Genomic DNA, 21,209 nt, shown 5'->3' on the forward strand with positions numbered 1-21,209 from the left:
CCACCTTACACAGTGACTGAGCTTGAGCAACTAAGGTCCAAGAACATACCTTTCATGGGCGTTTCGAACTATAGGGATGTCAGCATAATGGATATGGCAGTTTGTGACACCGGTCTCTAGTTGTGTAGGAATTCATTGTATAACCATGAGAAAGAAACCCTTAGGAAGGGGATGATATTCAACACAATGTTAGAGATGAAACTCTTCCTTCAGGACTATGCTGTGTACCACCATAGGCCGTACACCGTCACTCATTCGGACCAGGAGTTGAGGTACCACGTGATATGCAAAAACGGTTGTATGTAGAGGTTAAATGCACGAAAGAGACAGAGTGATGGCAAGTGGGGGATAACTAAAGTTGTCGAACCCCACACTTGCCTAGACAATAGGAGGAACAAAAATCATCAGCAACTCACTGCACGTTACCTTGCCTGTCGTATATTAGGGCTTGTTGATGACAATAACGACATCTCGGTGTCTTCTTTACAATAGTCCATATCTGGATTCGTTAGGTACGATGTGATGTACGGAAGGCTTGACGTGCTAAGTAAATTGCTCTAGCGATTCGATGGGGTACTTGGGAGGAAGCGTACAACAGGGTGCTCCGCATCTTATGTGCAATGCATTACTACAACCCTGGCTTGAAATGGTTTGTGGACACCGGAGGGATATTTTTTCGGGGCCCATTGAGGCATGTCCTCCATCGTGTGTTCTGGTCATTCGCGTAAACGGAACATGCATTCCAATTTTGTCGGCCAGTCGTACTTGTTGATGGCACTTTCCTGATAGGAAAGTACAGGGGCACCTTGATGATGGCTGCTGCTGTTGATCCTAAGGACCAGATAGTACACATGGCTTTTGCTTTGGTAGAGTGAGAGAACAATGAATCGTGGTCATGGTTCATGCGGCTTCTACGTGTGCAAGTGCTTGCCCAACTCGCACTATATGTTTGATCTCAGACCGTCACGCAGGGCTTCTTAATGCTGCAGCTGAGCATATAGATGGGTTCCCACCTCTAGTACATAGATGGTGCATGAGACACTTTGCCGCTAATTTCTGACAGCGTTAGCGGAAGCAGGAGGTATGTGACAAGGTAAAGGCTCTATGTTGTGTACGTACAGAGCACCCGTTTAAGGAGACAAAGAAAGAACTAGACAAGATGGTAAATGCAGCGGAAAAGGCCTGGTTAGAGGCGCAGATGGAACAGAAGGCTTAGTGAGCGTTAGCATATGACGAGGGGGTTTCAGGTATGGCATCATGACCACAAACTCCTCAGAGTCCTTCAACCGTGTATTCACTGGAGTTCGATCGTTGCCTATGTCTGGAATTGTTGAGTTCTCGTTTCATGAGTGCAACGAATATTTTATGAAGAGGTGGGAACTTGCGTAGAGGAATATAGCTAAGCAGGGGCATTTTGGAAAGGCCGGAGCTAAACATTTAAAGGAGGCCGAGGAATTGGCTAAGCAGCACACTACCGAGCTGTATGGACCCCGCCGCCATATCTTTAGTGTACGGGGCAAGGGTGGCACAAGCTTAGGCGGCGAACGTTATGGTGGACGAAAGATCGATCATGGGTAATCTAAGTATATGATACATGTGTACAGTATATCAGTAGTTCAAATGGAATATAAGACAACACAATTGAATTTCTACTACATAGCTACACTGATCATTAATAAAGCATGGAACTAACAGACGGTGCAATCAAAAACCCTCAGTCAGAAACATACTGCGTAAACAACTCGTCGTCCGAGTATCAATCCTCAACCACAACCCTATTGCTGTGGCTAGGCTCACCTGCATTGCCCTGATCTGCCTTTCCGGGTTCATGAAATTTTTTCTAGGTTCAAGTGAAAAAGGCTCACTAGAAAAAAAAAGATGTGACACCTTAATAAAATATAAAAAATATATTTCATTTGCTTATATTTATAATGTAACAAATACCATTACTGTTCCACTTATTTGAAACCAATGCTCTACTAGCAATTGACGGTGATTCGCACGGAGAGGATAAATATAAATTAGGGAGAATAATAAAAAGTAAAAAATAAAAAATGAAAGAAAGGAGAAAAAAAGAAACTGCAAAAGAAATGCATGAAACAGTAGATGCCCGTGCGGGTGGGCTCCCTGGGCCGAACAATTCCGTGGACTGGGCTACCGCCGTCCGCCGCAGACAGCCCACCTTCGACCCCCGTGCTCTCTCTCTCTCTCTCTCTCTCTCTCTCTCCGACTGGGCTACCGCCGCCGCCGCCCTACGCCAGGTGCCGGGGTCTTCGTCGATCTCTTCGCCGGCGACGAGCACACACAAGGTATTCCCACTCCTTCTCTTCCCTTCCTGAGGTGCGAAACCAAGCACCCAAATCATAACTTAAGCTATTTGGCTATTTGATGCCTACTTACTTCGAAGCCGTCCAGGATGGGATACAACCGCCACAGGCGCGGCCGGGGATCCTCCTCCTCCTCGTCTTCGCGCCGTACCAAGCAAGAAGCCTCGTGGTAATTAGCTCTGTTTCAACTCTAAATTATATTTACCTCGGTGTTTAGGTAGTGTCAATGAGCTGAATCAATTGAATTTAAGGCTTTGATTGGAACTTTTTATATAGAGGCCGAGTCTGTTTTTGTTAATATTTTCATTTTCTGTTGCGGTATTACAGTAGGCACCCTGTTGAATTTGCTTTACCTTCCAGACAGAGGATATTGTGTTCTTCAATTTAAATTGATATTTTGGATTATACAAATAGACTTTAACAATTGGTTGTTAAAATCACCCTTTTTATTTTTTCAGTTTCAGTGATGATGGCCCTGGCACATCACTTCCAAGGCAAGAAGGTACACATTTTCTTGTATTTATGGATGTTCTGTGAATTAAATGTGCGCCGTTAAGTTACTGTATAATTTTCTGATAAGTTTTCATGAAAAATATACTGATTGTCTCAATTGTCAATTATGATTTTTGCATTTTTGTCTGGGACGTGAGCTAAAATGATAAACTGGACTAGGGTAATCATTGATTACAATTACAACTACAGGGAGTACCAACTAGACTTTCCTAATTATATTGGGATTCAGTGTTCGTCAGCTTTATGAAATCAGTTTACATCATTCCTCAGATTTCAGACTCAGTGCGCATTAACAATAAAATAATTTTGGTTTTTAATCCAGAAGACACAGAAGACGAACTTAAGGGTTCAAGAATTCAGCTTGCAATGTGGGTAGGTGCAATGTTTTACATATAATCCTTAAATCATATCATCCTTATTCCACAGTGTGTGTAAGATCTTCTGTTTGATGACTGTTTTTCTGTTTTTAGGACAGCATCTTAGACTAGAGGACAGTATCTTAGAGGACAGCATCTTAGACTAGAGGACAGCATCTTAGCTAGGACAGCATATTAGCATCTTAGACTAACATCTTAGACTAGCATCTTGGCATATGCTTGGCTGCCTAGCAGCCTATAAATATGTAACCACAACCCCTCAGGTTGGTATGGCATTTGTGTGAGCTTGTGTGAGAAATAGACAAGAAAATTGCCCCAACTCCTAGTGTCATCCTCTCTCGATGAGAGTAAGAATTCTCCTACTACCAAGAGTGAGAATTCAGCGACTAACAAGTGGTATCGGAGCCGTATTATCCTGTAGCCTGAGCATCTCTTGCTCATCTTCTCTCCCAGCCCCACAACAGCCCCAGCTGTTGGCAGCAGCAGCTCCTCCGGCCGCTCCTGTTCACTCCTCTCCCAGCTCGTCTGAAGCAGCCCTCTCCCCACGCAGCAGCCCCCTGGTAGCGCGTCATGTCCGCAGGGCAGTCTCAGCGCTCGGTCGCCTCGAGCACGCGGCGTCGGCAGGAGGCCGAACTTGCCGCGGCAGAGGAACGCGAGCGAGCGGCGGCAGAGACCGCTGCGGCGGCGGCAAGGGCGTCGAGGCTGGCAGCGGCGGAGCTGGCAGCAGCCAGAGCGGAGGCGGAAGCAGCGGCGGCGGCGAATGCAGCGCGTGCGGCAGCGGCGGAGGTCGAGGCTCTGCGCGGCAGCATCGGCAGCTCCATTTCCGCTGACGACACTGCCGACGCGGACCTCGAGCTGCTAGAGAGGGAGGCAGCGCGAGCGCGGGCGGCGCAGTGGGCAGCCGCGCATGTCCACGAGCGTGGCGGCAGCCCAGACAGGCGCAGACGCGCTGGCGGCGCTCCTGGAGGAGGCGCGCACGGCGGTGGCGCTCCTGGGGCAGCCGCGCACGCCCACGAGCGCGGCGGCAGCCCAGACAGGCGCGGACGCGCCGGTGGCGCTCCTGGAGGAGGCGCGCACGGCGGCGACGCTCCTGGAGGAGGCGCGCACGGCGGCGGCGCTCCTGGAGGAGGCGCGCACGGCAACGGTGGCGGACGGGTCGATGGAGAGCGCGGCCTTCACAGGCAGCGTGGCTCTCGCTCCCCGGATCGGTACCGACGGGTCGATGGAGAGCGCGGCCGTCACAGACAACGTGGCTCTCTCTCCCCGGATCGGTACCGTGGTTACCACGGGCTCCAGGCTGTTGTCAGGGACGTCGGTCCCGGCGGTGGGTGGCCTACCCTCACCAAGACCAACTACGTCGAGTGGGCTGCGGTGATGAGGGTAAAGCTCCAGGTGCGGCACATGTGGGAGGCAGTCCGGTACGGCGACGTTGACTACGACCTAGATCGACGGGCGCTGGATGCTCTCATCGCTGCAGTCCCGCCCGAGATGCAGTTCTCACTTACCAGCAAGCGAACTGCCAAGGAGGCTTGGGACGCCATCGCTGCGGCACGCATCGGCAGCGACCGCGCCCGCAAGTCCACACTGCAGGCACTTCGCAAGGAGTGGGAGAACCTGGCCTTCAAGCCAGGTGAGGACGTTGATGACTTTGCTCTCCGTCTCAACACTCTATTGCAGAAGATGGTGCAGTTCGGCGACGACACTTACGGCGAGGAGAGAGCTGTCGAAAAGCTCTTCCGCTGCGTCCCCGAGAAGTACAAGCAGATGGCTCGCTCGATCGAGTCTCTGCTGGATCTCTCCACGATGTCGATCGAGGAGGCGATAGGTCGCCTCAAGGTCGTCGACAGCGATGAGCCACAGTCCCTCTCGGGGCCCATCACCACTGGCGGGAAGCTCCTTCTCACTCGGGAGCAGTGGCTTGCCAGCCAAGGTGACCGGAGGAAGGGGGAGCCTTCTTCCGCGACAAGCGGCCGCAAGCGTGGCAAGCCGCGCAAGGCGCACAGAGACGCCCAGGCCAGGGCGCGAGGACGTGCCGAGGGTGATGCCCGCGGAGGCGCCCAGGGCGGCGCCGCCGGCAGGCACAAGCCGGCACGAGACGACACCTGCCGCAACTGCGGCCAGCTTGGCCATTGGGCCAAGGACTGTCGACGGCCATGACGCGGCCAGGCCCACGTCGCACAAGCGGAGGAGGAGCCGGCTCTGTTCATGGCACATGCCAGCATCGAGCTACCTCCAGCGGCACCGGCCGCAGCGGCTCTCCTCCACCTCGATGAGCCAAAAGCAAACGCCCTCCTCGGCGACAGCTCCGGCAACGACAAGACTTACGGGTGGTGCCTCGACACCGGCGCCACCCATCACATGACCGGTCGACGGGAGTTCTTCACCGAGCTTGACTCTAGCGTTCGAGGCTCCGTCAAGTTTGGGGATGCCTCCGGCGTGGAGATCAAGGGTGTCGGCTCCGTCATCTTCACCACTGTGTCTGGTGAGCACAGGCTGCTCACCGGAGTCTACTACATCCCCACGTTGAGGAACTCCATCATCAGCTTGGGACAGCTGGATGAGAATGGTTCGCGCGTGGTGGTTGAGGACGGAGTCATGAGGATTTGGGATCGTCGTCGTCGCCTTCTTGCCAAGGTATCCAGAAGCGCAAATCGACTACGTTCTTAACGTGCAGGTGGTACAACCCCTCTGTCTCGCTGCTCGTCGGGACGACGAGGCGTGGCAGTGGCACGAGCGTTTCAGGCACCTTCACTTTGAGGCCCTGAAGCGGCTCAGTGCCACGGAGATGGTGCGAGGCCTGCCGTGCCTCGACCATGTGGAGCAGCTCTGCGACGTCTGCGTGTTGACGAAGCAGAGGCGACTCCCCTTTCCCCAGCGGGCGAGCTTTCGAGCCAAGGAGAGGCTCGAGCTTGTGCACGGGGACTTGTGTGGCCCGGTGACACCGGCCACACCGGGAGGACGACGCTACTTCCTGTTGCTCGTCGACGACCTCTCCCGCTACATGTGGGTGATGGTCCTCGGCAGCAAGAGAGAGGCTGCGGACGCCATCAGGCGCGCGCAGGCTGCTGCGGAGGCGGAGTGCGGCCGCAAGCTGCGCGTGCTGCGCACCGACAACGGCAGCGAATTCACGGCGGCTGAATTCACGTCGTACTGCGCTGACGAGGGCATTCAGCGCCACTACTCCGCGCCGTACAGCCCGCAGCAGAACGGCGTCGTCGAGCGGCGCAACCAGATGGTTGTGGGGATGGCTCGGGCCCTCCTCAAGCAGAGGGGGATGCCGGCTATCTTCTGGGGAGAGGCGGTGGTGACGGCCGTCTACATCCTCAACCGCTCGCCTACCAAGGCGCTCGACGGCAGGACGCCGTACGAGGCTTGGCATGGGCGCAAGCCGGCGGTCTCCCACTTGCGGGTCTTCGGCTGCCTCGCATTCGCCAAGGAGCTTGGCCACATCAGCAAGCTCGACGACAGGAGCACTCCGGGAGTGTTCATCGGCTACGCGGAGGGCTCGAAGGCCTACCGCATCCTCGACCCGAAGACACAGCGTGTGCGCACGGCGCGCGACGTTGTGTTCGACGAAGGGCGAGGATGGGCGTGGGACAAGGCAGTGGACGACGGCTCGGCTCCGACGTACGACGACTTCACTATCGAGTACGTCCACTTCGAGGGAGCTGGGGGAGTAGGCAGTTCTTCTTCGGCGAGCGCGTCTACCCCAGTCTCCGAGCCTCCACCGACCCCGGCACCTGCTACTCTGACAGCACCACGCTCTCCAGCCAGGACCTCGGCTGCGATGAGCTCTTCGCCGGCTCCACCACAGCCGGCAACGCCACGCACTCCAGCACCGACAGGCACTACTCCGGGCACGTCTACTCCACCACCAGCTCGTGTCGAGCACGGCCCGGTTGAGCTCTACTCCGCTCTCTCACGACGAGGAGCGCGTCGACGCGTACCATGACGGTGAGCCGTTGCGGTACCGTACGCTGGAGAACCTTCTCGGCGACCAGCCGGTGCCGGGACCGGTGCCTCACGACCTGGAGGCGCAGTTGCACCTTGCGTGTGACGACGGCGAGCCTCGGTCGTTTGCAGAGGCCGAGAGACACGCGGCATGGCACGCCGCGATGCAGTTGGAGATGGATGCGGTTGAGAAGAACCGCACCTGGGAGCTTGCTGACCTTCCTCGTGGTCACCGCGCGATCACCCTTAAGTGGGTGTACAAGTTGAAGAGGGATGAAGCCGGCGCCATCGTCAAGCACAAGGCTCGCTTGGTGGCACGAGGTTTCGTGCAGCAGGAGGGGGTCGACTTCGACGACGCTTTTGCTCCCGTGGCACGGATGGAGTCCGTGCGACTCCTCCTTGCGCTAGCTGCCCAGGAGGGCTGGCGTGTTCACCACATGGACGTCAAGTCGGCGTTCCTTAACGACGACTTGAAGGAGGAGGTCTACGTGCACCAGCCGCCGGGATTTGCGATGCCCGGCAAGGAGGGCAAGGTGCTCCGCCTGCGCAAGGCCCTCTATGGCTTGCGGCAGGCACCGAGGGCGTGGAATGCCAAGTTGGATTCCACGCTAAAGGGGATGGGCTTCGAGCAAAGCCCGCACGAGGCGGCCATCTACCGACGGGGCAATGGAGGAAATGCCATGCTGGTGGGTGTCTACGTCGACGACTTGGTGATCACCGGCACCAAGGATGCGGAGGTGGCGGCATTCAAGGAAGAGATGAAGGCCACCTTCCAGATGAGTGACCTGGGGCCTCTCTCCTTCTACCTGGGAATCGAGGTGCACCAGGATGACTCCGGGATCACGCTTCGACAGACCGCCTACGCCAAGCGCGTCGTTGAGCTAGCTGGGCTCACCGACTGCAACCCAGCTCTCACTCCGATGGAGGAGAGGCTGAAGCTGAGCCGCGACAGCACGACGGAGGAGGTGGACGCTACACAGTACCGGCGCCTTGTGGGGAGCCTTCGCTACCTCGCCCACACACGGCCGGACTTGGCATTCTCCGTCGGCTACGTTAGTCGGTTCATGCAGCGACCGACGACGGAGCACCAGCAGGCTGTGAAGAGGATCATCCGCTACGTTGCGGGGACTCTCGACCACGGCCTCTACTACCCGAGGTGTCCTGGGGCGGCACACTTCGTCGGGTACAGTGACAGCGACCACGCCGGCGACATCGACACCAGCAAGAGCACGAGCGGGATCCTCTTCTTCCTCGGCAAGTGCCTCGTTAGCTGGCAGTCGGTCAAGCAGCAGGTGGTGGCCCTGTCCAGCTGCGAGGCCGAGTACATAGCGGCCTCCACCGCTTCGACTCAGGCGCTCTGGCTCGCTCGACTGCTTGGTGATCTCCTCGGCAGAGACACTAGAGCGGTGGAGCTCAGGGTGGACAGCAAGTCCGCTCTGGCCCTGGCAAAGAACCCCGTGTTCCACGAACGCAGCAAGCACATCCGGGTGAGGTACCACTTCATCCGAGGCTGTTTGGAGGAAGGGAGCATCAAGGCGAACTACATCAACACCAAGGACCAGCTTGCGGACCTGCTCACCAAGTCCCTTGGGAGGATCAAGTTCCTTGAGCTCTGCTCCAGGACCGGGATGGTTCAACTCTCCCACAAGACGACGCACAAGACTTAGGGGGAGAATGATGGATAAGTCATGTGTGGCTGGTCTTTGTGGGGCTGTTGTTGCTCACATGGTCCTTGTGGCTGTTTTTGTGTTTTTAGGACATTATCTTAGACTAGAGGACAGCATCTTAGAGGACAGCATCTTAGACTAGAGGACAGCATCTTAGCTAGGACAGCATATTAGCATCTTAGACTAGCATTTTGGCATATGCTTGGCTGGCTAGCAGCCTATAAATATGTAACCCTAACCTCTCAGGTTGGTATGGCATTTGTGTGAGCTTGTGTGAGAAATAGACAAGAAAATTGCCCCAACTCCTAGTGTCATCCTCTCTCGATGAGAGTAAGAATTCTCCTACTACCAAGAGTGAGAATTCAGCGACTAACACTGTTTGTTTGCTTATAGGACTTCGGTCAGTGTGATGTCAAAAGATGCACTGGTCGTAAGCTTTCAAGATTTGGGCTTTTGAAGGTAAGGCACCTCTTGCTTCACAATATTTAAACATTTTTTATGCTCTTGAGACCAATGTACATGCTAATGCTAAAACTGAAAAAATACATGAATAATTTAAATGTGGCACATGCATGGACATAAGGACTGTAGACATCTGAATATATGATGTATTGAAGCTTATTTTCTTCAAACTTTTAGTATCTTTTTCTCTTATGAGCAGAATTTTGTCAAACATTAGCACCAAAAACCACAGCTGTTCTTGACAAATTGATATCTGTCTAACAGGAGTTGAGAGTGACCAATGGTTTTGGTGGTGTTGTTCTCAGGTAAAATAAGCTATGGAGCTAAACATTTTCGTAGTTTGTTTAACTTGTATGAGTTTGTAAAAAGACAATAGTTAGTCGCTCAAGTAAAACTGATCTTTGAGATGTTAGTTCTACTACTTAACTGTTTAATTTCCTTTCTTTCAGCCCTGTTGGAACACAATGTGTATCCAAGGAAGATCATCCTATTGTGCAAAGAAAAGGATTGGCTGTCGTTGACTGTTCCTGGGCCCGTTTAAGTGATGTCCCTTTTGTGAAACTACGTTGTGGTGCTCCTCGTCTCTGTAAGATCATCATATCTTATTAATTTGAGTGAAATGCACTAGGGATCCTTAAACATTTCCTGAACTGTGGACCCAGATTCTCAATTGGAGTGAACCACTTAAAAACTTGTCCTCAGAGTTTATGGACCTAGATGAGAATTCAGGATAAATTTAAGGACGCCCAGTGCATTTCACTACAATTTTAATAAGACAGTGATTCATATGTTCATTAATCATTTTAAGTGTTGTATGTAGTCTTTGGGATTACTCTGTCCTACCTGTTCTGCATGAATTCGAGCAGCATACTAGGTTGTGTTTGGTTGCCCGCATTAGACTGTATCCAGGCTTTTGGAATGCAGGACACCCGCGTTTGGATGTCTGCATAGTCCCTTATGCGGGTTTCACAGTCCTTGGAGCACGCTTTAAGCTGCATTGCGCAATTCAGCCATTTTGGGTGTAGTAGCTAATGCAGGATTGGGCAGTGCAGCTGTTGGGATCACCTAATCTTTGCCACACCTCCACGGCAGCAACATGACCTTCCCCATCAGTGGCAAGCATGTCTTTTATACTTGCTCCAGTCATAGCACAGCCCCACCTCGTCTGCCAGCTCCCCTGGGTCGCCCTCGCCGCCTAGCGAGCTCCTCTCGAGGTATCGTCGGCCTGTCCCACCCGGCGCTGGTGGCGAAATGCAAACACGCCACACCCCGCAAGCGAGATCAGCTGGATTTGCAGGCCAGCTAGACATTGTCAGTGAGGAGCTCAGCCACATGTCCCTGCCCCTCTCATTGAGATGCCGGTGAAGCATGGCCACAAAGCAGCGATGCGCAGCGGCTCCTCGGTGCGCGTAGCCGTACTCATGTGCAGCCTGACAGAGCAGTTCAACGATGGGTATCCAGCCAAGCAGCTCGGTGTCGATGACGAACTGCTCTGTCTCCTCCCCATCCGCGCCCACCTCGGCGTTGGTGACGCTCGCGTGGGGTCACGGGTGAGTCCAAGTCTGACGAGCACGGCAGCGTGGCCGCACTGGAGTCCAGTGGCTAAAGATTGTTCCTGTCATCCGCCATTCCCCCGGTATGCCGCCTTCCCTGGCATTCTCTACGTCGGCCTCCTTGTGCAGCCTGTTCATCTGCATCACCTCCACCTCGTCTATGCCCCCAGAGGCAATGTCAACTTCTTGGCTTAGATTTGGGTGGGAAGAGTTCGATTGAGTATGGATGATGTATTGATGTCAATTCAATGGGGACAAACTTCGATTGAGTAGAGCAAAGGTTGATTTGAGAGGCTGTGAGCCTGCAGTGGCGGCCGCCCGTCTTTGACCTTCCTATCTTGTAGAATGGTGCACCAGCAGATTAAGGACGGAGAAGGACAGGAGAACAAGGGGAGATGATAAGATTTTAATCTTACAACAGCACAATGAGAAGCAGGATACCATGTGCAATCAACCAAACATGATCTTGTCAAATGCAACCTGGCTGTGCAGAGCAACCAAACACAATCTAATTGCGTAAGATTGTCCTGGCTTGGGTTGGCCTGCATAAGCCCTTATGGAAGCTTAGGGTTATCCAAGCAACCAATCACACCCTTAGCTACTATTGGAGAATGATTTTGTATATAATGTAAAACTTATTTGTTTTGAGTCCCCATGTTAAAAGGGATAATAAAAAGGTTTGAGGCCCTGCTATTCCAATTCAGATTGTGCTTTTGGCTTGTTTTGTTATAAAGAGAATTTTTCATGTTTTCCTTCTTGTACCAAATATGTGCGTTCACTATGTGCCCGACAAGAGAGAACCTATGTAATGAAGTAGGTCCTCTTTTATGGCTTCACATATGTAAACCAGAGTTGGATTTGTTAAAGATATTTGTGCTTTGTTTAAATAATTGCAGTACCATGGTTGGTAGCGGCAAATCCTGTGAACTATGGTCGCCCATGTGAACTGTCTTGTGTGGAAGCTTTATCAGCAGCCCTCATAATATGGTAATTTTTTAGGCCTTGCTGAACAATATTGTTTGGAATATGTGGCTCATAATCCTGTAGCTTGATTTATAATTAGTTACTATCAGGCATCAGCTTATGTTGTGTACATATTTGCAGTGGGGAGGAAGATACAGCACATTTGCTGCTTGGGAAATTCAAGTGGGGTCATGCATTCTTGTCTCTAAACATGTTAGTTCAGTGGAAATTTTTGTGTTACATACCTAGACTGACAGTGAATATTACTGAAGCGATTATACACCAATTAACTAATTTATTGTGAGGAAATTATTATGCTGGGTTCTTACTTTCTATCTAATTCAAGGACGGTGCCAGGGCAATCCACTCTGCCCTATGCCCCTATATGCATGATTATACCATACTATTACTGTTATTCAGCAAATGTTACAAGAAAGTGTGTCTATCCTATTAAATTCCTAATGTACGACATTGTTATCGTTATCCAGTAATGCTAAGGATAGAGGCATTCAGTTATCTATGAATATAATATATTCCAGTTTATTTACTCATGTTTACCTTTAGCAGTAAATGCAGTTAAATTGTCAAGCCTGTATCCATCCTACTTGATATGCCCTGTTTACATTATGTATTTATAGGTCAGGTTTTCATACCTTTCTATTGTAACAATACGCAGATATCTCCTGAAAGCGTACTCCCAGTGTGAAAATGGATCTGAGATTATCAATGTGCAGAACTCATGGTTATCAAGTAACTCAAGTGTTCCAAAGCCACCCGTAAATGGTAATATAGTTTCACAAGTTATGCGTCTGTAGAGTACAAAAATTATTAGTGAGGTATTGACGCTAGATTGACAGGGGCAGAGGAATCACGGCAAAGCGCCCAGGAAGGATCTGAAGGTGATTCAGACGATGACTTGCCCCCTCTCGAGAAGAATCTGAACCACCTGAACCTCGACGAAGACGAAGAAAGTGAGGAAGAGAGTGAAAGCGAGTAAACTTATGGGCTGAAAGTGCTGCCATGGTAACTTTACGGCAGTTTTACAAGTGAATTTGAGCTGCCTGCTGCGGAGCAACCGCTGTAGGGGTCCTTCACTGTCTAATCAGAATAAATAAACTTCAGTGGTATTTTCGTCCTGATGCTGTATGCATCGTTCGAAAATAATCCTTGTCCACCTGTAGTAGTGTGTGTACCTATTGCGCAAGCTTTGAAGATAAATGATGAGCTGAACACCATTTGGGATCATTTTTTTTCTAGGAGACTACACATACCACTAGCTGGCTGGGTCAGGAACTTCAGGCGGTTGTGTTGCCTGTACTTGTTGGTTTTTTTCATGGATCAGTCTATGTAAGCCTTGTTTGGATGCGCATGTATTCATCTCAATCCACGTGTGTTAAAGTGGAATTGAACTAAATTTCATTCCATCCGCTCCAACACATGTAGATTGAGGTGGATACACGTCCATCCAAACAAGGCCTTAGTATTTTTTTTTTGAGAAACACCGATCATCAAAAAATACAAATAGAGAAATTGATGAGCCGATACTGTAGAAGGGGAAGTCTTGATAATAATCATCGAAATTAAACAATGAACATGCATACATAGATGTATGTGCCATGTCTGGTACGCGTACTTTGTTGTGGACTGATCAGTACCCAGCACAGCTAGCATGCGTGTCAGAGCATGGCAATGTTATTAGCCATGTACCCATGTACGTTATCAGTACGGGGTCCGTATGTATAACATCAGCAGTGCACGTGCAGGATCATTGGAGCTTTAGAGCGGAACAGTGCTGCTGCGTACGCCGGCGCTCGATCAGGCCAGGAACTTCTTGAGCCTAGCTGCAGCTTCCAGCACCCTGTCCCTGCTGTTGAACGCGCTGACACGGATGAAGCCCTCGCCGCCGGGGCCGAACCCGCTGCCCGGCACGGTGATGACGTGCGTCTTTTCGAGGATCTCGGCGAACACGTCCCAGGAGCGGCGGCCCGGGAAGCGCACCCAGACGTAGGGCGAGTCGGTGCCGCCGTACACCTCCTTGCCGAGCGACGCGAAGGTGTCCACCAGCACCCGCGCGTTGTCCTTGTAGACGCCCACCACGCGGCGCACGGCGTCCCGGCCTTCCTCCGTGGAGAGGCAGGCGAGTCCGCCGGCCTGCGCGACGCTGGACGCGCCGTTGAAGCAGGTGCAGACGATGCGGTCGAAGTCGCGCGCGACGGGGTAGCCGTCGGCGTAGCGCAGCTCGTCGGGCACCACCGCCCAGCCGAGGCGGACGCCCGTGAAGCCGGCGAACTTGGAGAAGGAGGAGATCTCGATGGCCACCTCCCGGGCGCCGGGCACCTCGTAGATGGACCGCGGCTTCTTGCCCTCCCCGTCCCCGGCCTCCGACACGTACCACGCGTACGCCGTGTCGAACACGATGATGGAGCCGTTGCGGCGCGCGAAGTCCACCAGCTCGCGCAGCTGCGCCGCCGACGCCGCGTGCCCCGTCGGGTTGTTGGGCGAGCAGAAGAAGATGACGTCGGTGTGCGGCACGCGGGAGAGGTCCGGGAAGAAGTGGTTCTCCGGCGCGCAACGCATGTACGCGATGCCGGCGTACTTGCCGGCCTCGTCCGCGCTGCCGGTCTGCCCCACGATCACGCCGTTGTCCACGTAGCCCTGCACACGAACGCGCGCGCATGCATGTGTTGTGAGCCGATCGATCGAGCAACTGCGTGCTGCAGAACCCGACCTGATCGAGACGCTGAGCGAGATGGCACTGCCGGCAGCATGTTGAAGTGAAAATGCATGGGTTGTGTAACCACACGTACGTACCGGGAAGGTGGGATCTTGGACGGCTATGGTCACGTTGGGCCCGAACAGTGTCTGCGTGCAGAGGGGCCGGGAGGAAGAAGATGAGATTCTTAGCAAGCAAACTGGAATTGAACACACGTGTGTGGACTACTCCTAGATAGATGGCCGTGTATGTGTAGCATGTTACGTACCTGGAGGCGAGCAATGTCACACTGCGCTCCGTCCGAGATGAACACCTCGGACTCTTTAATCCCCATGTCTGGGTACACTTTCTCAGCTATGACCTTCCGCAGATTCTGCACATGTTCGCGAAGCAAAGCAGGTTCAGTGAACTGAAAGTGAGTGTGTTAATAATCTAGCTTCTTTTTTTCCATAGGAATGAATCAATAAGGTGCATGATATCCCTAGCTTCAGATTAACTACAGTTTAGAGTTCAGTGTAGAGGCAGGTTTCGGCAGGCAGCCTCTTCGGCTGGGGCTGAAACGATCGTATACGATCGTGGATTATTACTGCTAGCTGGTTTGGTGTGAGAGAAAAATACTGCTCTGCCTGAAAATTTACGATCGTTTACGACCAAGCGAACAGGCTGAGGATCTGCATTACCATTTGGCCCTGCTCCGGTCCATAACCCTGGTATCCTTCTGGAGTGGATAACGCAAGTACATACTGCAAAAACAGGACAAGTGATCGATTTGGTAATGTATCTAAACAAATCCACAAATAAAATTACTCTTCTAATATAACATAATCTTGGCCAAAATAAAAAGGAAATTGATATATATATATGGTAAGGCTATTCTGTAGCTGGCCATAGAATAACTTACTCTATAGCCACCTTTGATTTACGATAATGTTTGTATCAATTTACGATAACATGAATATGCATTTACGATACTCGTGTTACTACAACTCACGGTAATATTTACCATAATGTTATAGTAAATCACTTAGTAAGGAGTTACTGTAGTCTCGCAAATTAGCATAGTAACTATCGTAACTCAAAGTGGCCACAGAATAAGTTATTCTATAACCAGCTGCAGAACAGCATGTCATGATCTGAAGACATCCCGTTGACTGAACACCGAAGAATGCTACGGAGTATATTTGTAAATGCTCTCTCTTGGAGTCTTGGGTCGGTGTATTTCATTTTTTTTAGGATCGGCCAGCTGTAGCTGTACGTAAGTTTTTTTTAGAAACAAACGTGGTGGCTCTACGTGTGGAAAATGGTGAGAATAAGGAGGGCCATGATGTGGCAGCCGTGACGTACATACGCTAATATAAGAGTCACAGACGAGAGGAAAACCTTGACAGACGAAGGAACTTTCTCGGTAGAAAAAGTGCAGCATGTAAAACAAAATGACATTATTTCTACTATAGATTCAGAACCTGACGCGGGACGGGTGCATGCATTTAGCGATTTTTCCGACTGGTGGTGGGCAGAGGGACTGATATTGGCACTTACCGAATACTACAACGTGTTCTTCTCCGTCTAGGCGAAACTTCTTTTATGTAAGCGAAACGTGTGAGAATCTGGTAGCACGACGTGGTATATAATGTGAACAAATAATTCAGTGTTGATATATACTTGCTCCGTCCCAAAAAGACTGTTGTTCTAGAATTATCAGCCATGGCTATATTGTCACTCCCAAATTAGTTTCCTTGGCAAAATTAGAAAGCTCACCTGACCATCACCACATCCGAACCGTTATTAATATCCAGCAAATTTTTATCGGTATATATAGTGTAGGTGTGGTCCTTGCAGGGTCCAATATAATTAAAGTTTGAATCGTCACGGCTAGATCCTCCAGTGTCTTGCTCAATATATTTTATAGCATTCATCTTTGAGATAATATCTCATTAATATATAATGTTATGGTAAGATCTTATTTATCCAATTAACTTTTTTTTTTTGCTAGCTGATCGATCAGAATACTGATCGACCAGCCACGCATGCATTTTCCAGTATACTTCGGTGATCGTTCCGTACCCCTGCATGGAAGGTTCTGCCTTGCGTGCATGTAAACCACTTCTCTTGTTTATATATATGATGAAAAATACCAGAGGTATATATCACCACACAATAATTAGGTATTTGCACTAAAAATAATATAAGTTAGTGCGCCAAAATTAGCTACTTCAGAATGGACCCTATTTTGCTTTCAAAAAAAAGTATTGGCACTATTTTTGCTTAAACACCGCCTCATGTAGCTTTACATTGGCTCAAACTTTCTCATACATGCATGTTGTTCATGTTCAACAGAAAAGGAGGCAAGAAGAGTGATGAGAAGTTCACAGAAGAAAGAATACCTCGGCCATAGCTGATGTTATGACGCTTGGAATGGGTTCAGTTGTGTCGCCGATGCCCAAGCTGATGACCTTGGCATCAGGGTACTTCTTCAGGTGAGCTTCATGCTTAATGCTAATCTGATATTTAATAAGGAGGATCAAACACGTTAATAAGGTAATGGAAGGAAGGGCATGGTCATCAGTTACGCTTGTCAAAGGTCAAGTCGGCACCTCCGGGAACAGGTAGCCCTTCTGAAGCTTTTCCATGTTCGGATTGCGCAGCACACTGGTCCGAGGACCTGAATTGTAGTGTTAGTAACATGTGGACCTGATGAACCGCGAAGAATGCAACGAGGAACAATGAAACAGAGCCATGCCATGATCTTTAATTCATATTTGTACACGTATGTATACGTATGTACCTCCTCCAGTAGTCTTCACATGGATGGGTGCAGCATCCAGCGGAAGGACAGACTTCTCAAGGAACCTAGATGGAGGATCATCAGACAAAAGGGAGAGACTTACTGTTAAATTGATTTGAAATCCTTAACTATAAATATGCATGTATCATATATATCTTGCGTAAATAAACTAGCTGAAAACTAAGTAGATGCAGTACTTGGAGATCATGTTTGCCGGCATGAATGGAGCTTGGACTAGGTAAACTATTAGCAAGAGGCCGGGGCCTGGGGGGCTAGGCTAAAATGTAAATTTTGCTTGCACTTGGAGGCAAAAGGATGAGCTCCTGATGAACGTGTTTGCAGTGTTTCAATTCAAGGCTATCATCCAAAGGTGGCAAGAGCAGAATGTGAGCAATGCTGGATTTATAGAATCCAGAGAGAGCCTGTGAGCATGTGACCTCTCCCTCTATCGGCCAGCTGGGTGTCGACAAGCTAAGCGTTGAAAAGTAGCCTGGTCCTTTTCTTCTAAAGAAAGTTAGCATACTCCACAAAAGAATAAAAGGAAACTAAGGGCAGACTACCTCTGGTCTGGTGCCCCGAATGGTCCACCTTGAAAATGTTTTCCATGGTCTTGAGTTTCAAACAGCGGACTTCTCTTTCTGTCGAGGCGGCAGTCTTGAGTTAGCTAGCTAGGAAAGGTTGGTGCATTTTCACAAGCCAGTGCCATCCTGCCAGGCCTTTTGGTCTATCATGCTCACACTGTGTCTGCACGCCACATACACAGTCCAAATGTCCTATGTGACTATGTCTATGCATGTAACCGGAAGTGACCAACCTTTGTTTCCTCATCAGTCATCACCGGCATTCCCATAGCCACTAAACAGGCTGTCAGGCTGTGAACTTGATGATATAACTACCTCTCACCGTCACATCTCACATGAATGGATCGACCGATGTTGAAATCTCCCGATCGATAACATGCATACGCACACTTGTTACCAGCATATTTACGTGGAACCGTGTAAAATTGAGTTGAAGCAACCGGGAGAACTAGCGGCCAAAATACTGTTCGCCTATCAGTTGGCGTGTGTACGTAATCCTGAGGCTCATCCAACGACCACCAACTGCGGGTGTTATTGTATAATTAGATTTTGGTGGTAGAAACATCACTACACTACTACTTTTGTGCATATGCATGGATGTTAAGAAGTGACCATGGAGATGAAGAACCAAGAAACTTGATCCGCTGCTCCAGGCCCAGGGCAATAATGGGTAATTATTCGGACATCTCTGCACAGAAGAGACATGCATGCATGCTCATGCGCAACTTTCCAGACAACAAACTGTTCTAACTGGGATTTTCCATTGCATTCCGCAGTCCTCACGTGGCCTGGTTCTGTGCTGGATTGATTTTGCAAACTGTTTTGCTGAATCATTTCCTCGTGCAGTTCCCGGAGGAATTTTCTATGCCGACGGCCGACCTCCGACTCCGAGAGACCCTGACCAGGCCTAGGCGCCTAGCATTCAATCAATAGTTCTGTAAAGGGATAGATTATCTACAGCCACTAGACTCATAGCATGCAAGGGATAGATTGTTTTTACAGCAGCTTTTCTCTTTTCTTTTCTCTATTTGTACTAATTATTGTATATCTTCTATCTATGACAATGGGTCTACGAATTATGCACGGTTTTCTAACCTTGGATATTGTGCTCAATCAGTATCTCCACTGATACAACTTATTATCTTGATCTTCATTAATTCCATGCCACGCCAGTGAAAAATTCTACTTGCATGGCAGCTAAATAATTAGTATGTGTCTCCAGGTAGCCTCAACTCAAGGGAAAACGCCCAACCGGGACGGGGTGGCCTAGTACGACTACTCAAGAAGCCCAACTAGGCAGGGCTACCTCACCTACTTGGAGGATAAAGCGTATTAGCAAGATATACTTAGAAACCAATTCTATCAACTATAGATTTTCTTGTAACAAATTAGAAAATGTACCTATGAGTTAATCAAAACTCAATATGTAACCGTACCTTTGGACTATATAAGAGGAGGTATGGAGCCCCTGATCGGCACCTCTGAATAGATCCACAACCCATAGATGCATAGTTGTGATCCCCTATTTGTAACCAACCCCCAATGCATGGCGCATAAGCAATAAAGATGTTCATTTACACTGGAAGTATGGTACTCGTACGTGAATCGGTATAAATGTGTCTCGAGTGCTACTCTCTCTTAGCCAGATAAAAAAAATTACAATTTACTCACCATGTAGGGGACCATCACACAGAGATTCATCTGTATTGATCAAATGGATTTCTTCACCAACATCTTTCACGGCCGAAGTCGGCAGCTCACCACAACCATCGTCGTCAGAAGCCTGCCGCAGCCCTCGTCGTCCCGCATACCAGCATGCGCACAAGCATACCGGCCTTCTGACCATTACCCCTAGACCCAAAAGAAAATTATAGTGCATATCAACATAGGGCACACAAGCAATACGAGCATCATAATATATTGGACGTAGGGCATCCTTTGCCTAAACTAGTATAAATACGTGTCTTGTGTGTTTCCCTCTATATCTGCTACATGCAACACACCCCATAATTACACCGGACGATGCTAAAAACACCAACGATCAAAATCTAAACATGACATGATGAAATATGTGTCGTCACAAGAGCCGCCATAAATTATACCAAGATTTCAACTAAATACATATTTAAGATACATGGAAGTGCCAGGGAAGGAAAAGTTATGGGGATATGGATGAAAAAACAAAGAGAAAAGGCATGAAAATAAGTATTTGTATTACTTGTAGGTAATAAATATGAACTTATATTGAATTGCTTGTATAGCTCGAAAAAAAACCCAAGTCAAGAATGTTGAAATCCGGAGAGTTTGGTGGCTTGACAAATTAGGCGAATATCGAATCCTCCTAGCTTAGCGGCCTCACAAAAATCCGGATCATCCAATTTCAAATGAGAGGGTGCATTATCCTGTTGGATGAAGATCGGTTTACCCACATCTTCTCTTGGCCATTTGGCTCTAATGATCGGCAACACTTGGTTGATCATGAAATCTCTAATCACGTCTCTTGTGATCGATGTAATGGGCTTCATAACCAAGTCTCCATGGACACGGCCGGTTCTCTCATTACCTCTCATAGCCGGTTCATAACGAACAAGAGGAAAACATCCAATCCTACCATCAAAAATACAATTCCCATCCCTAAACCTTGGTCGAGCGCAAACACACAAGAACATGAGCCTAGGGATGTAGTTCTTATTCTTACAAGTCCGATGGGGTTCATCTTCTTCGGGTAGCAAATAATATCTTTCAGATTTTTGACATAGGTAGAACCATTTCTCATCAATGAACACAAAGTCATACAGCTCCTTAAACCTTGGATCATCAAGCAACTCCCTGTTAACCATGTCAACACACCACTGTAACCTAGACCTCTTGTTAGCTTCAGTGAGATATGGCTTGATGCTACTAGAGTGGCGCCTAAGGTAACCTTTTTTCAAATATACTTTGAATCTGCCATTTGCTCATATTTAGTGCGGTGCACACATCATCTATAGTCATTCTTTGCTTTAGAGGAATGTTTCGCAATGCTTCTAAATCAACAGGGATTTGCTTACGGCCTACTCTACCCTTCTTTAGACTAGAAACCACAACCGGAACTGAGTTTGCAAGGTTGTATTTTACCTCTCTGCCATACCCTCTGAACTGACCGAATATTAAGCCCAAATTGCTCGGCAACAATTGTAGTGTCATTCTTGCCTAGTTTCCCATTGTTGCTCTTAGCCAACAAAGCTTGATAAACTTGTTTTCGGAGGTGTTCAGACATTTCTTTCCTTCGGTGGGGTCGTTGAACTTGTTCTTCCACGGTGGGGTTCTCCACAGCA

At 49.5% G+C, this 21,209-nt stretch overlaps 2 protein-coding genes across 8 annotated transcripts; one reads left to right on the forward strand and one right to left on the reverse strand.

Moving 5' to 3' along the window:
• Positions 1-2,185: 2,185 nt before the first annotated feature.
• LOC136550895 (uncharacterized) lies at positions 2,186-13,141 on the forward strand. 6 transcript variants are annotated; one of them, XM_066542491.1, is made up of 11 exons: positions 2,186-2,309; positions 2,416-2,496; positions 2,786-2,829; positions 3,166-3,212; positions 9,229-9,294; positions 9,562-9,602; positions 9,747-9,883; positions 11,747-11,837; positions 11,955-12,113; positions 12,490-12,596; positions 12,671-13,141. In XM_066542491.1, the coding sequence occupies exons 2-11, from the start codon at positions 2,417-2,419 to the stop codon at positions 12,808-12,810; spliced, it is 912 nt and encodes a 303-aa protein (XP_066398588.1). In that variant the 5' UTR covers positions 2,186-2,309; position 2,416; the 3' UTR covers positions 12,811-13,141. The 6 variants fall into 6 exon arrangements, with proteins under 6 accessions (XP_066398588.1, XP_066398575.1, XP_066398600.1 ...); XM_066542478.1 differs by having other exon boundaries at positions 3,163-3,212; positions 12,671-13,128; XM_066542503.1 differs by having other exon boundaries at positions 11,955-12,026; positions 12,671-13,125.
• A 234-nt stretch (positions 13,142-13,375) lies between these two features.
• Positions 13,376-17,665, reverse strand: LOC136550879 (aminotransferase ALD1 homolog). 2 transcript variants are annotated; one of them, XM_066542470.1, is made up of 8 exons: positions 17,509-17,665; positions 17,312-17,376; positions 17,121-17,188; positions 16,911-17,027; positions 15,207-15,269; positions 14,795-14,899; positions 14,625-14,675; positions 13,376-14,468 (listed from the first exon to the last, which is right to left on the reverse strand). In XM_066542470.1, the coding sequence occupies exons 1-8, from the start codon at positions 17,529-17,531 to the stop codon at positions 13,629-13,631; spliced, it is 1,332 nt and encodes a 443-aa protein (XP_066398567.1). In that variant the 5' UTR covers positions 17,532-17,665; the 3' UTR covers positions 13,376-13,628. The 2 variants fall into 2 exon arrangements, with proteins under 2 accessions (XP_066398567.1, XP_066398568.1); XM_066542471.1 differs by having other exon boundaries at positions 17,121-17,217; positions 17,509-17,559.
• Between the last annotated feature and the right edge of the window lie 3,544 nt (positions 17,666-21,209).

This window comes from Miscanthus floridulus, chromosome 1 (assembly GCF_019320115.1).
Source record: "Miscanthus floridulus cultivar M001 chromosome 1, ASM1932011v1, whole genome shotgun sequence".
NCBI classification, from domain to species: domain Eukaryota; kingdom Viridiplantae; phylum Streptophyta; class Magnoliopsida; order Poales; family Poaceae; genus Miscanthus; species Miscanthus floridulus.

Bases quoted from the DNA above. Each gene is read 5' to 3' on its own strand.
- LOC136550895 (XM_066542478.1), top strand. From the start codon at position 2,417: ATGGGATACAACCGCCACAGGCGCGGCCGGGGATCCTCCTCCTCCTCG. The intron at 9,295-9,561 runs GTAAGGCACCTC...TCTGTCTAACAG, and splicing joins CAAGATTTGGGCTTTTGAAG to GAGTTGAGAGTGACCAATGG. The intron at 9,603-9,746 runs GTAAAATAAGCT...CCTTTCTTTCAG, and splicing joins TTTGGTGGTGTTGTTCTCAG to CCCTGTTGGAACACAATGTG.
- LOC136550879 (XM_066542470.1), bottom strand. From the start codon at position 17,531: ATGCCGGCAAACATGATCTCCAA. The intron at 17,028-17,120 runs GTGCCGACTTGA...ATTAAATATCAG, and splicing joins AGGGCTACCTGTTCCCGGAG to ATTAGCATTAAGCATGAAGC. The intron at 14,676-14,794 runs GTACGTAACATG...CTCTGCACGCAG, and splicing joins GTGACATTGCTCGCCTCCAG to ACACTGTTCGGGCCCAACGT.